Source organism: Athene cunicularia (genome assembly GCF_003259725.1).
Source record: "Athene cunicularia isolate RWA chromosome Z unlocalized genomic scaffold, athCun1 chrZ_part4, whole genome shotgun sequence".
NCBI lineage: Eukaryota > Metazoa > Chordata > Aves > Strigiformes > Strigidae > Athene > Athene cunicularia.
Window position 1 is genome coordinate 2,211,480 of NW_020799145.1, and position 16,535 is coordinate 2,228,014.

Consider the following 16,535-nt stretch of genomic DNA (forward strand, 5'->3'; position numbering starts at 1 on the left):
GTATAAGAGACAGTGGTGGGTGTGTGTGTGTTGGGGTATTGTTTGTTTGTTTGTTTGTTTGCGGTTGGGTTTTTTTTCCTTTGTGATGTTTCCTCAAAAGTGGGGGAGTTTGTTTCTTTTTAAATCTCTTCTTTCCCAAATAAAAATGTCCTCTTTTCACAAGGAAATTGAGCAGTCTGGTGTAATAAGAACAGATCACAAAGAAAAGGTGTTAAAAGGTTTAAGAGAAGAGTGAAAGAACAGAGTATAAAAGATTGATCCAAAGATCCATTATTCCACAAACACTTGGTGATTTCAATAGTCTTGTTCTTCTCTTGGAAACTGTAAATATGGGAAGGAATTAAGAACCAAGAAAAATGAAGAGAAATATTGAACTGATGAAATTACATTCAAGTAGTTTAAATTACAAAATATTAAAAAATCATAAATCATGGAGAAAACAGAATAGAAAGCAACTATCATTAGGGAAAGGCCACTGCAATTAAACTAGAACAAGTTTAGGGTAGGATTTAGTCTTGGAGCTTAGCCAGCATGAGTTATACTTACAGACCAATGGTAGTAAAGTACCTCAGAAATTTCTGTGAGGCTTTTGCCAGTGAAAAATAAAAATGTTATAATTTGAATGATATCCTTTATGGTTGAGAAAAATAAAATAATTGTGCTTGGTCAACATTTGCAAAAATATGCTCATGAATAGTTACAACTGTTCAAAAACTACAACAGAGAAGAAAAATAATAGGCTCTATTGTTTTGAGATAATAGGATAAAACTCCAACATTTCTTGGAAGTTTTGGAGTGCGATCAGAATGTATAATGAAAGAACTGTGAAATTTGGACCCAGTTTTACTACAGTTGATCATGACTCAAATCAGCCAGAAATTTCAGGAAAAAAAATGATAATTTTCCCATCACTTGTCATATTGAAGATTTTTATCTCTGCATTCTCTTCCAATTGCAGGCACCCTACAAATACATGCAGCCAGTTTGCACTCCTGTACAGTACAAACTGTACAAGAATATGTCTGGAATTAAATCTAAATAACACTTAGAAAAATAATTGTGTTAAATTCTGCTCCAAGATGCATGACTCGAATATTCATCAGCATCTATGACTCTTTCTAAATCTCTCTTACAGAGATTTTGGCACAATAAGAACTCATCAGATGTGACATCTGCATTTTCAAATCCTTTTAGTTTACAGTTAATGGATAGTTGGCAAAGATGAAAGATGCCCAAAGTAAATAGTTTCTCTCAGCATTTCCAAGAGAATTACTTAGACAGCATTATTATCATACAGTGATCACAAAAATGGGATTAATGATTAGCCATGAAGTATATGAGTCACAAGACTTTCTTCTGGTGCTTACTTCAGAGGCTGTTTTCCCTTGGTGTAACCTATGAGAAGAAATATAAGATAAGGTATCTCTTTCTAAGGATCTAATTTAAGGAAAATAATAATAATTTTAAAAAGGACCAGTAAGAGAGGTCTTTGTCTCTGAGAAGAATCACAGAATCATCTAGGTTGGAAAAGACCTTGAAGATGATCCAGTCCAACCATTGACAGTTCTCAACTACACCAGATCCCTAAGCAATTACCATATCCCTAAGAAATTACTAACAGTTTTGCTATGTGCTCTCTTTCTCAGCTGAATTTAGAAACACAATTTCGCCGTGGAAATAAGCCCATTTTATTGTCACTTCATCTCACTTTTTGAGACTGCTAAGCAATAAATTTTTCACTTCATTCACTTTTCGGTCACCTTACACTGCCACGTGTTCCGTGGCAGGTTTGCTTTTGGAAAATAAAGAAAACTACATTGGTGACAGATTTCTATGCATCTGCTTGCAGATAGTTTGAAGTTTCTTTATTCCCTCTCTATCTTGTTATACATAACATCATAGAGAAGATTCTCAAAGCAAAGCATAACTGCTACCAGCCATCTTAAAGACCAGAATTAATCTACATATTTTTACAGTACGAAAAGTGTTCTTTAATCTTGAAGTCCTTAGAGTCAGTGCTCCAAGGGAGTGGCTCTGCACACACTTCCCAGCACAGTCACCTTCGGAGGCTGAATGCCTGATTCTGACTCTGTTAATATTGATTTATATCAACCTAGTTCCAGGGACTTCAGAGAAGCTGCTGTGGGATGATAACTGCCCTCATTAAGCAAGTACGTACATGACCAATACCAGCTTAACATGGAAAGGAAAAAATATACTGTGAACTCATTTTAAGATATCTCCTAAAGTTTAACTGTACTTTTCCTTGTACTGCTCCAATCTATCTTCATTTCTGAGGAAACCAAAATCGATCCTTCAGCCTATCAATGTATGTAGGTACCATATTAATTTTCCAAATCTTTTTATCAGTGCAACCTTTCAAACATTAATGAAGCAGACAACATGTTTCTGCTAAACACAATCAGTCTATGTCTTTCCAGAGTAAGCATAGAATTAATTCCATGGAAACAGATAGAGTAAGTAAGACAAATTTAGAAGGCAAAAAACCACCACTGGAAGGTCTTCCAGATTATAAGCAATCTATATCTTCCAATAAGTGGTAATTTCTCATTTTGATGATGTTTGCAATGGCTTGACCTGCACCGAAACTATATAACTGATAGTTTTATAAATGTTACTAACAATTACAATTCAAAATTAAGGTTAATGATGTATTCTCTTGTTTTAGAAAGAGCTTTGAAAGGAAGAAGCTTTTATCAATTCTTGTATGTCCCTCCTTTGTCCCTGTACATACAGAGCTTGTAAGTATACACAATATATATACACATACTACATATATATACAAACTATAACTTTTTTTTTCCTTCATCATTTTTTCCTGAAAAATTAATGTTCATAAGCCTCTTGACTCAACATTTACAATGAGTTTCCATTGCCTGTGATCAGTTCCCTGCTACCACTAGCTTAACAATACTTCTGTTTGCAATTGAAACCAAGTTAAGGACCCTTTCATTGCAGACTAAATGTTTGTAACTGTTTTCAAGTGGAGGACTAGGATTTGTATCTATCATCTCCTTTGCCCTTTCATTCTTTAAAGACCTATGCATTTAAAACTCACTTATTCCTCCCCAGAGCAATGATTCCTTCTGTGACAAAGCAGGCCACACTTCACATACTAAATAAGCAAGGAGATGTAGTTTTTCCTTGCACAGGACCACTGTTTCCCAGTAGATCTTAGGAAGACTAACACTATTCATTGTGTTTTGGGTTTTCTAACAGCACTCTGAGCTTGCTTCCTCAATTAGCTTAAACTGTACAAAGTAATTGGGTAGAAATTCAATGTCTGCCTTCAGGTGATTTAGTTGTATGTTTTGAGGAAATTGGCAAAAAGCATCTGAACACGTCGGTGACCGCTTTTTGCTTTTAGCTTAAATCCAATCTTCAATTCAAATTTAAACTTATGATTCTCAAGCAGGACATACAACTTAGGGCAACAGTAGTTTTCCTACTTCTCTGTTTTTATGCAAACAGAAAGAGGTAAATTTACCCTCATTCACATTTGTGCAGCCCCAAAATGAGTAAAATGTTCAGTGTGCTTTGTCAGGAACAAAAAGATACTATAGGAAAAGATTTTTCCCTCTCCTTTCTTAGTATTGATTTTAGTATACAAGAATATCCTAAAGCCATTAAACACAAAGAAACAGTAGTAATAATCATAAATACTAGACTGTCCACTGGGAATGAAATTGATGCAGTCTGTGGCATTCCATGGGTCAAAAAACAGGTACTAGAATTATATCCAACAATTTTGGTTTTGATCAGTAACCATGATCCTCCAAAGTCCCGTATAAAACCCAGCTGGTCAGATACCTGAGGATCCTTTCTGTGGTGGGATTCTTAGATGGCACAGAGTCACCAGAGCCACTGATCTATGCAGAGAACATGTTTGGGAGAGGCACAGGTTGTGGTCAGCCCTAGACCACACTGGTCTCCAGATGCTTCAGAAAAGCTTTTGCTGTTAACAGTGCTCCAGTCTGCATGAAGAGCAGACCAGCACCATTGATCCCTTGGTCCAAAGGACCATGAAGATCATTTTTAGTCATAATTTCCCTTAAGGCCCTTGTTTCTCTGCTAACAGCCTTCAATGTGTGTGATGACTGGAACAATAGCCTTGCATAAAGCCATAATTCATACAGTGAAACAATTTCATCAGTAAGGCCTGAAAATCTGGTCAGACCAAGCAATTTGCCTTCAGCTTGTTCCTGTGTGTTAAATGTCCTCTTGGAGGTTGCACAGTGATGTGACCGTAAAATGAGGAACAATAGGATTGGCAAGCTCAATTCTTTTTGTCCTTTGAGCATAGCTTCACTGACTCTCATGTTGGGGATCAAAGAAGAAAGTATAAAGTAATTGCAATGAAGACACTACTACATAAGTTCCTTTTAGCTAAAAACAAAAAACTGCCCACATCTTTATTCAAAGATCTGCTCAGCAATGTATATAGCATGCAGTTTCCATTAAGAATACCCACCAAGCTAAAAAGCCCAACTCAGGACAAATTCTGCATCTACCAGTCTATACAGTGAAACAGAACTCTTCAGTAATTGAGACACACAACTACAAGCAGTAGAAAAAGTGTTGCAACAAGTAAAAGTACCACAGTGGATTTGAGTGCCACTCTTTTCTTTCTGGTTCAACCTTTAAGCATCATTTCCATTAGTTAGGTAATCTCACTTTATTGTAAGTATTGGTTCAGCTTTGGATTGAGTAAATAGAATAGAAATTACTGGTATTGTGCAGATACTATTTCAGCAGGTTCCCTAAAATTAGTTTAATAATTTTAACACAGTTTCTATTCAATATGTATCTAGATCACAAAATTACTACTACGTTTAATGCTTTGTGGACTATCTTAAGAAAGTCAAAAAGAGAAAATTGTCATTGAAACTGGATAATGCTTACCCAGCATTTTTTGGCTTCTAAAGAAGAATGTGTATGTGTATGATAGAATGTGTATGATAGAATGCAGTTTCCACAGATTATAAGCTTCCAGGGTAAAAAAAAAATAAAAAAAATCTTAATTTTGAAGAAATGTTTTGACTTCTCATTGAGTAAAAGTCACATTAGTCATGATTAAAGGTTTAGTGCAATAATGGTGCCATCTAACACTATTCCCAATTCCCTGATGGATAAACTAGGCCAGTACTACTGCTTTAACTTTTGCCTAGGATCATAACTCACACACTAGTAATTTAACTGACATTAAAGTAAAGCATCCTTTCTCTCCTCCAACCAAAGACAGATACAGCATAATTACAACTGTGTGCTATGCAAACCAATGGGTTAAGAAGTGAAATCGCAATGCTGTCAGTCCTTTTATTGTGATTGTAAATATGTCAGTCACAGTTCTAGCAGAAACTTTGTGTTTATCCAACAGATTTATGCTGGAAATTTCAGAGCATTTTCAGGGAATGAGGAGGCCAAGTCACCCTAGTTACTCAACCTCATTGTGTCTATTCCTACAATAGCTGAAGTTGGGTGATTTACATATGTAGCCAAGCCTGCAGCGTGCCCACTGATTGGCAGGTTCAGGTACAATTTTGGTCAAAAGGGAAAAATGCATGATATTGAGGAAATTGTTGTATTTTCTTCTACCTACACGTACTTGTAATGCTTTATCCTGTGTACCTAGTTGTGACCATGCATGAGGTTTGCATTTTCTAGGTATAACAAAGGTATGTTGGAACTTTCAACTAGACACATAGAAAGGTGTTCTTTGTTACAGTTCACTGAACTAGCCCATCTGGCTTGTGAATCATTAATGTTACTGACTGTTGGGTAAATTTATTTTGGTTGTAAATCTATAAATGGCATGGGAAGATGTGGTAGAATGATTTTTCATAGTTAGCTTTCTAAATGAGAACATTGTCATTTCAGGGAAGGCAGAGGAAAAATATAAATTAACATTTTGGAAGGAGACACAGCAGTCTTAAAAAGCTAGCAATTTTTTTGTTCAGTAACACTAATGTTACCATTCTGTTTCCTGTACGTATATATTGCAGGGAGTGAGTATACACAGTTATGCAGAAGTTGTCCACTTTAAGACTGTCCATTATGGGAGAAGATTTTTTAAGTGGCTTCTTAAGGAGTCTTATTTACAGCAGTTTACAGACAGAGTTTAAAAATCAGGTAATTCAAAATGCATTTGATGTTATTTGGGGTGATAAAGCAATCCAAGGTAGGAAACACCAAGGCTGAATGTGAAGAAGCATTTTCCTGAGGATCATGGCCTAGGAAAAGGGACAGTTGTGTTTCCATAGAAACATAATCACTCTAACTTCAAATACAAGGTAACTTGTAATGAGGTGCAGTAAATACGAATAGATTCATATTCAGAACGGAAGAATGTGGTTTGTTTTTTCCCCCTCTTATTGAAGGATGTAGTTGTATAGCAAACGATCTTTACTGAACTATTCTCCACTAGGACAGAGCTGGTATAAATTCAGGAATAGACTGTTTTTGGCACAGGTGTATGGGAGAATTCCTATAATGACATGCAAGCAACAAAATAATAACCAGCTTCCCTGCCCCTGAATTTCCACCCTGTGAGAAATTCTCATCTTTTCTTCTGAAATAGGAAAAAATCAAACACCAACTCTTTATAGAATAAAAAGCTCAGGCAACTTTCATTCAGAAATTATGCTCTGTGGAGGAATATAGCTGTCACATAATTTCTTTACTACAACTCACCATTTTGCTATAGGAGGGTTTGCAGGGCATCAATAAAAAATTACCTAGCTCAAGGCACTCACACAAAAGCACATGGTTTTGAGGCATTTCAAGTCATGTTACTCCCCACTGCAATAGGGAACTTGTATATTTCTCATTTTAAGTGCTCTCTCTTCAGCAAAAAGAAAAGTTGAATTCTGAAACACCAGAATTCAGCAACTCTTACTTCATGGAAGGCTGCAGGATTCACTAACAATATTTGCCAAACCATGGGGCAAGTTTCCCACATTAAGATGCAGTGCAAATAAGAATGCACTGGGCAAAGTTCATTTTCAGTAACGCTCTACTAAGATCGTATGTATACCAGCCAGTGAATTTCAGCTTAGTTTTTGTTCTGCTTGTGGTTGACTCAAAGACAACCTTGCTAATAATTTCATAGTAAAATCAGCTTGGACCATTATTTTCAAAGGTCTCTTTGCAAACATATAACAGGATTTTTTTACACTTAACTAATTAATTAGTTTGCATTTTGTCTTTAGATTTCTAGTTTAATTTATGGGCGTGGTAAAAGGTAACCTCTTACTTCCCAATCATGATGGATTCTCAGGATGTATTTTGGACAATATGGACATTAGCATGTATCAACTTCTGTCTCTATCTTTTATTATAATTTTGACTCATGCACAGTAAAAATAGATGTTCCTTACATTAAAAGTTCTGACATAACTTAATTGCTTGAGTATGTTAGAAACAATAACCAGACAGAAAAGCAAAATCCCTTTACATGTTGTAGATCCACAAGAACAAAGAAACCAATAAAAATTATCATAGCACAAAAATGTAATTAATTGTTCTTCTTTTATTTGTGTCTCCACCCAGGGTGTAAACACATACTGAGGCATTCATTTATCTCTACAAATCTCTAGCCTCACTAAAACAACAATTAAATCCAGACTTAGAACCCTGACCCAAATGTTTTTTAGAAGAAATCTCTGAGGGTTTTTTTCTATTTCTGCTTCTAATTATACTAATCCATACAAACACTAGTAGTTTCATAGTGAAGGACAATGGTTGGAGCTGTCTTCTTTAAAGGCATCTCACAATAAGATGTTCTACTGGTCATGTCATTGAGTTATAATTTTCCAGATTTATTTTGTACCATGCACATACACCTCTCAATTTTACCTTTTACATGAAAAAGAATTTTACGGAACAGGACAAAACCCCTCTTATGATTATATGAAAATAACTGTAACAAATCACAAAATTATACATACTAGTAGAAAAGAAAGTGTAACATTCTTTTGAAAATTTTATTTCATAGTATGCAAAAGATATGTATTTAGAGCAAATATCAGTCAGATATACAGTGTGGCAAATGGAGTTCACTTGTGTATATGTTAGCATGTATAAACACGTAGAACATTCTTTAACATTTAGGAAAAACATGCTCCCACTTTCTCTTCTCACAAAAGTGCTTTGTGTAAAAAATATTACACAAGATGCTGCCTTCCATACAGAATAAAGGGATTTTTTCTTAGATATAACCCTCAGCTAATTTTAAATTGTGATCTTCTTCTTTAGCTGTTCCTAGGAAATATATATTAAAAAAAACAACAAAATTTCACACAAAGAACAAAAAAAGTGCTGTTTAAAAAGATCCGCTATAAAATTACACAGGGAAAAGAGGGAATAAACGGTTAAAATGTAGTTTTTATATTTTTCACACCTTTTCAAAGAAAGTTGAAAACAAAATGCAATGTGACAGATGGCCTTAGCACTGCAATACTTTAGCATTTAGTATTAGTAAACTATAATGACTATATGTATGCATGTATATATTCATATATATACACATATACATAGAAAGGGAGATCCAAATACACACATGCATCTCATACACTCACATATGTACACATGCATTTTGAAACTATATTTTAAACTCCAGTGTAGATGCATTTCTAAGGCATATATAAATAGACGATTTGAGTCTGAAAACAAGAGAATTGTATAAAAGAACGATTGTAAATAATTTCATTAGAATATTGTTTAATGTCCACAGTCTAAAATAACTTCACCTCTTAGATATGGATCCCTTTAGAAAGTTAACAATCCAGCAAGTAGAATAACAACACAAAAATCACTGAGGCACAAGTATTTGCACATAAGTTAGTAACTGGCACTGGCAACTGACATTATGTTATGTATTGTCACAAGCACCATTTTCACTGTAACATCTGACAAAACCAATTCTTTATTTAAATATCCAAAACGCATGAGATAAAATAGTACTTTTTTTTAATACAATTGCCCTCAGTGCTATAAGCTGATCCCCCAAAGTCAGTCTGACTGAAAAGATAATGATGAAGTAATCATGAAGAATCCTCTTTGTCTTTGATACTGAAGTAAACAAAGGCATACCTTTTTACAGACTGGTAGCCCACTCTCATGTGCTTAATTTAACTGTATTATAGCTTCTTCTTTTTAAGACTAAGGCTCACAGAAAGCTGTACATATACATATATATGAAAGAATTTATGTCTTGCAAAAGTTTCCTTTTTTAAATGTAATTGATGAACACCAAAATTACAAGTACCCTTTTTGAATTCTGGATTCCCACTTTCCCTTTGGTCAAGATCTTTCATGATGCACAAGCCCTCTCTCTACTGAAAAGCTCACACATACTAGGAAAAATATTTCAAAAGATTTAGAAATCAAGGTGTTATAGTTCTGGTCAGCATCAGTATTTCAGTTTTGTACACAGCAACTGACAAATTCCAGACAACCATGTAGTTAAAAGAACCTTGAAGGATTTACATACACAAAAGTATGGAGGTACATATAGACAATGTGCACACACAATGGGCCTGATCCTGCCCTTACTTACTTCAGTGGCACAAAACATAGCCCTATAGATTTTAAATTGAGATATTCAGCATGGTTCCTGCTGAACCATGCATGTGCAGTGACCACAGAATGGGCTTTAAGACAGCACAAAATTAAAGCTTTATTAAAAAGCGAAACTTGCTGTCAATGTACTGGGCCAGATCATACATAAATGCAAAAGGACTGGTTTTGTCTGTGTGTGTATAGCTGTGTAACAAAGTCATTTAAGCCAATGCAAACCACATGTAGTAGCAACTAGACATATTATTGTGAGCTGAAGAAGCGGGACACATTCACTTGTGATGTGAGAAGCAGAATAAATGAGGGAAGAATTTACGACAGAAGTATCTGTATTCAAGTCATATTACTGTACATCATTTGTGTGTGTGGTTTATTCATATGTTCTTTGCACTTGTTCAATGAAAATCTCCCCAATAAATATATAAGCACACAGGCCTGTATATAAGAATATACTTCATGAATATAAACCTCAAAAGATTGCCAATGTTTATAAACATCTGGACATAAATTCATCTACTACGCAACATAATGGCAAATTAAATTCTGAATTTGACCCAAACTGCATTCAACAACTCTCAAAAGCTTCTCAGGATAAAAAAATGTTTGTATAAACATTTTTTAAAACTTATCTTTCTAGAAGAGTGATTTCAAAAGCATAGTTATGGTCTAGCCTGTAGGAATGAACTTTGGATTTTGTCCTTATTAAATCAGGTCATGTGAATATTAAGATACACACTAAGAAGTCCATAAAATGTATGAACAGGGATTAGTAACTTAAAAACTCAGTCTTACATAACATAAGAGTGGCTTCCAAGAGTGATGACACATCTCCACTGTAAAATACTGTTTTTAACTCATACCCTTGTACCTTTCATGATCATGAAAAGCAACCTCAGTTGCTTGCATTCTGGTTTAAATTCGAGGTCCAGAGCCTGACATAGAGTACAAAAATTGAAACCACCACGCCAGTTCAGTTTTACATCTCTAAATAACTAGAGAGAACACAGCAAACTTAAGAGTAGCTCTTCTTCCTGAAAATGTGTTATGGAAGTGAAAAACAGTAGGGCAACAAAAATTTAATCCAGTCAATACATACTGCTTTTTAAAAAAATCTGTGGAATTTAAGGAAGAATCTTTTTTACAGGGTATTTTAAACCTTCCCATAGAGTACTACAGCACATACAGCAATAAAGCTCTACTATATAATTAAAAATGAACAGAAAGTTAAAATAGATTTCTTATTTAGCAGCTGTGCTAAATATCAACAAAGTCCATGTACATTCTCATGTAGTGCATTTAACCCTTCTTATTCATTGCATAAAGCACTGAGTCAGAAGGCATGTTGGAAAAAAAGCAATAGCCATATTATATGGCTTAAAACATGGAGGGAAAGAAAAGACACCTAAACTGAGGTCTGTAAGAAATCCAGTACCAATGATCTTTGGTCCCAGAAAGAAGCCACACCAGTGCCTCCAATAGTAGTGCCAAGATATATGTCTAATTTCTCTCCCTTTCGATGCTGGTGTGTGTTTAACTTTGGCAGCATCACATTCGAACACGTTGTGCAAAAAGCTGTGTGCCTTTGAAATGTTTGTAGAATGCTCTGGGTTTACTTCTTTTCCTTTTTTTTTTTGTTAAAAAAAAGGGACTTTTCTAAAGCTGTGTTCTTCAATAAATCCATCCATTCATCTTGAAAGGATTACAGCCAACAAGCAGTTTTCTTATTCAGTCTGTGAATTCCCTTTGAGAAATTAAAAAGAAGAAAGAACAAAAAAAGTAGAGTTGCTGTGCCACAGATAAAAAGAAAAGAAACAGTTGCTGAGGTTTTGGCAAAGCATGCTTTCTCCAAACATTCTACTTCTCAGTTGACTGCTTGATTACATGATGAATGATCAGTGATTGCTTTTTTCTTCTCCATTATGTATGTATATTAACCCATATCCCCATACATACATGGCAGTTTCATGGAGTGAAAAATTTTGTAGAGGAATATCTGAAGGGCAAGATGAAATGGAATCAAGTTCTTCTAACTAGATTTATATTACTTTAGCCTTCAGTGTAGACAGAAGAAAGATGACTAGAACAATGATCCACTGCATTTACTTGTAGAAAACTGCTATCCTCTGGCATGCTGCGAGCGGAATCACCAAAGATACCGGTGGACCCTGCTGGAAAGTCATAAACTGGAAAAAAGACAAAAATAAATAAATAACTAGGATAACTATATCATGGAGAATCCTAATGCTTATTCAGAGAACTGGGTATGTCTTTAAACCAAACAGAAAAACAAAACAAACAAGCCAACATATGCATGAAATTAATAATTACATCTTACTGCTTACTAAGGAAGGAATTTCAGTTCTGTCGGAATCAAGTCTGAAGCACAGCAGATTTAATCACAACTAACAGTTGCCCATTTAATGAGTGCTAAAATTATGATAATTTTAAACTTCATGCTTGCTAATTGAATTTCATTATACCCAACATATGATGAGGCAATAAAATACTGTAGAACTCACTTGCTGTAAAGCACACCCTGACACAGAAATTACTAAATTCTACAAGCGACAGTAGTAAGCACAAGAGTAACTGTTTGCAGCAAAACTCACACCTTTTGGATTACATCTTTACATACTGTGAGATGCCTCTTTGAAGTTACAGGTGCACTGGCTTTCTAATGCACTAATGAAGGACCAAGACATAAAAGAGATTTCAAAGGACAATAAATGTTAAGTGAAATCATGTGTGGACGGACAATAAAAGACTTGGGCATCAATTGTGTTTAGGCCCTAAGATTAGGCCCACAGTCTTGTGCTGATCCTCTGCATAGAGGTCACTTTCATCCTTTCAGAGCAGCATGCAAGCCCCTTATATATTTCAGCTAGGCAGAGACTAAGTCAAGTGTGCACAGAAGATTGTGCATCCAAGCAGTTCTTGTAATGAATATGTGAATAAATAAAATTCAAGACTGAGTCAAATTAAACACACATAAATCAAAATCAGTGGTCTGAATCATCTCAGGTGCCTGCTACAATATTTACAACAGAGTGGAGTGGCTGTGCAAACATCACACAGGGCTCAATGGACTGTATTTCAAAGCAAATACATGAGCTAGGGACTCTCTGACCCCCAGAGGTTAGAACCTTAAGAAGCCCTCAACAGTGTGCAGTCGGCACACAAGACAGATGTCACCATGACCCACGGTGATGGGGTCCCAGTGCCAACCATTCCACGAAGGTCTGAAAACCATCTCCTCTTTGTGAAGAGTCAAGTCTGTCTTGACCGGTTCCAGTCACATACACAGCTCAAGCAGGTCTGTCAAAGTCCACAGCCTGTACACAACTGTCCACAAAGTCCCCCAGATGTCATTTACCTGTAATACCAGAATGAGCTGAAAAATTTTGATGGAAGATGCCAAGCCCTGCCTGGCCCACTGATGTGGGAACTAAGCAGTCTTCAAAAGGAGGAACCGTATTGCAAGAAACACTCTGTTGTATGTCCTTCTGAGTGTCAGCATAATGTGGAGGGCAGAAGGTCTGAAGCTGCCCATAAAAACCTGCAACAAGGAGAAGAAAGTGGTCAGTAAAAGACCTGGACAGAGATACAAGGGACAGCCGTGAGAGCAATAAAAACCTCAATGGTAGTAGCACCAGGATGTCAATTATTTTCCATCAGTAAAGAAGCTTTGATATGAAGCTCCCTAAGACTTCCTCCATTTGCTACTAATTCTAAACACAGTACACTTCATGGACATCCTGATTCCAGCATGACTTGTGAGAGGCACTAACTGGCTAGAAGCTGAAGTTTTTCCGGAAATTCCTCCTTTTACTCTGAAGTCCTGCTGTCTGAACTGGTACTCTCCAGATTTCACACTGGGATGCTGCCTGAAGAATCTAAGATTAATTAAAAATAAAGGAAGATTACCCAAGTGAGGTCTGAATAAAATCTGAGGGTCTGTCACTGATGCCAAGACAGCTGTCTGGTAGTGGTGACATGCATATGAGACTCAGAGAGGCTGCTAGCTAATGATCCATGGGGCCTGCTGTTTCTAAGTACGGGGTGAGAGTCTAACCCACTCATCAGCAGCAATGAGTACACATGGAAGAGAACTGAGACCATTGTGTCAGACAACATAAAAGATCCCCGCCAGGGTTTTTGTTCTTTAAGTTGTTTTTTGTTCATTAGGTGATAGTTGAGAGAGGCATATAAGCAATGAGTAAATTCACATTGAAGTACATGCCAAAATATGTATTTATATAACCAAAACCATACTTCTTGGTAAAACAGGAACATGTATGCAATCTGAGAGTCACAGACAGGTGTTCTGCAGTAGGCAGGCCTAAAGATTTTTCTCATGGAAGCAAGGTCTTTTTGCCTCCTTAAAAAATGAAATCTAAGCTTTGGAGATTTTGGTCAAAGTCTGAAGGATGGCTTTTATAGGTAGAAGACTGTGGTATGTATTTATTTCTCTTTTCTATAATATATTCTTAGAGTATATGTAAGAAATTAAAATGTTATAAATTATTTTAAGAAAAACTGTGAATCAGGCTCCTGTCTGCCAGCTGTGGCTCCTTGTTCTCACCACTCTCTTTCCATGCATAAAGTGAAAAGAAAAAGGACAGTGCATTACTTCCAAGATGTTACATAGAAATTTTAGGCCTTGACTGTGCAAAAATAGGCCCAGGAATCATACAGTCTCTGAAGATATAATTAACAAACAGCTTATTGCCTAAGGGCTGGTGTGCTATATTCTCTTGTTGAAGCATATGTTTTAGTAAGTCATACCAAAAAGCCATTGTCAGAAAAATTATTCCCTACCTCAGAAAGCATTTTAAGGAATATCCTGCATCTCAAGTCTATTCCAGAGACACTACTGTCAATAGAAAAAACTCACATACAGGGCTATCTCCTCTGGCCAGCCTAGTTAACCAACATCCATATGACAAAGTCCTTCCACCTGAATTTCCTATTAGCATAGAAAGATCAATAAAAAGAAACAGAAACAAAACTTTCCCCAAATCCTTGAAACATCAACATCAGAAAAAAAATGGAAAAAAGGTGAAAGGAGGGATTGAAAAACATCTTAATGTATCTCCCATATATAAACTCTCTACTACAGATACTGCCTTACAGTTCAAGAATTTGAATTATTCCCCTCTCGTTAGGCATCTGTTTGTTTATTGTCTGTTGGATATTATGAAAAAGGAGGAAACCTTGTTACTTTCAGTGATTATAAATGTTCACAGATTTGACCTCAAAGAGCATGTAGTACTTGGAGGGAATAAAGAATCCTAATCTGGATAGTTACAAGGACAGCCAGCTCAAATTCATCCTTCCATGTGTTCAGGAATTAACCTCAGTACATCCATACTGTGTAGTTAGGAAAGCATATTTATACCAGACATTCAGCTTTCATGCCTGGCACCTACTGATGTCCATGAGAAGTAAAAAACTATGAGTAGTAAGCAAATTAATTCACAGGATTAAAAACTCATCTCCCTCCCTAAAAGTATTGGGATGCCTGGGTGAGCAGCATATGACAAAAGGCCTTTGGGTACCATTAATGGTACCCAGTTCAGAAAGGAGGACAAGTCCCAGAGGACAGGAGATTATAAACAGAGAAGATCCTTTTATGGGAAGCATGAAACATGGAATCACAACCTATTGATATCTGAAAGGGTCATGTCTAAATATCTTGGTTATTACATGACATCTGAACACAACTACTGGTCTAGCCATTAATTCTAGTAATTAAAAATGCCTTGAACGTGGCATCTAGTTTTGACATATGAATAAAAAGTATTTTAAAAATAAAAATTTTGTATTGGTGCAGTTCCACACCCCAACCCAAACAAATCTTCCAACCTCAAATCCCTTTACAGGGATACTCTATGCTTTGAAACATGTTATGAACATAAGGTACTTGTCAAACTTTTCCTGGATTGAGGCTAGGAGCTAGGTGTATGCCCATTCACTTTTCTATAGAAGTGTGCACATGGGACTACTGTTTGCTAAAGCTGCACTGAGTGTTTATGTACAGATGATGTTTCATAAATAATAGGATGGAGAAAAGAGAATGATGCAGTGGAAAACATGTCATCACTTTGTGTGATATAACTGATTTTCTGACAAGCAGGAGGAAGGATGCATGATTTAGAAGTTTTATGAGACTAATTTCTTTGGCCTCCACGAAGAAACATACATATTGGCATGCATAATATGTGTCTGAATTGAAACTGAGAACTAAATATTTAAAAGCATCAGAACAGGCCAAGACTATGGACAGGAAAAGACAGCCTGAACCTGCACCCAGGAACTCAGATAAGACCTTATGGGGAGGTCTTGGTAACAATGGTGAGTGAAATATAGACTGCATTTTATTTAGTAGTCTGGCAAGACACTTCTGCCTACACACAATGAGATAAATGCCTGACATATACATAATAAGAATTTAGATCAGGCAAATAGTTACATGAAAGAACACTGAAACAATTGTCAGTGTTGTGTTTGAAAACCGGCATGAAAAAAGAGTATTTTGACTTCATATAAAAGAATAAAAAAGAAAAAAAAAAAAGAAAAATAAAAAGTAGAAGCATGATTCCTCTTCCACAGCAGGCACAATCTGCAGACTGTGCTCACTCTGAGGCTGAACACTCATTGATTTAACTGTCTTTTGCAGGAGCTGAAGACACTTTGCAGCTCTAGCTGTGAGATGATGATTTCAATCTTTTTTTTTTTCTTTTAAAGTTTAACTGCAAAAATACTGAGACTGCAAAGCATGTTAGGAATTTGCAACCCATTAATCCTTAAATGTTCAGTCCTGACATTTAAGAATCAACTGCAGTAAAATAAAATTAAAGAAAAAAAAAATAGCCATCCAAAACTTGTCTTAGAAACTACATAGCTATTGACAATTGTTGCCTCCTTTAAAAATGTTT

At 35.9% G+C, this 16,535-nt stretch overlaps 1 protein-coding gene across 1 annotated transcript in view; it reads right to left on the reverse strand.

Moving 5' to 3' along the window:
• Window positions 1-11,131: 11,131 nt before the first annotated feature.
• The window catches only part of GLIS3 (GLIS family zinc finger 3), a 172,082-nt gene continuing 166,678 nt past the window's right edge, over window positions 11,132-16,535 (reverse strand). The window contains exons 10-11 of the mRNA XM_026866816.1: window positions 12,971-13,153; window positions 11,132-11,780 (exon numbers count right to left, since the gene is read on the reverse strand). Coding sequence (XP_026722617.1) covers window positions 11,644-11,780; window positions 12,971-13,153 — 320 coding nt within the window. The 3' untranslated portion in view covers window positions 11,132-11,643. The remainder of the gene's footprint in view (window positions 11,781-12,970; window positions 13,154-16,535) is intronic.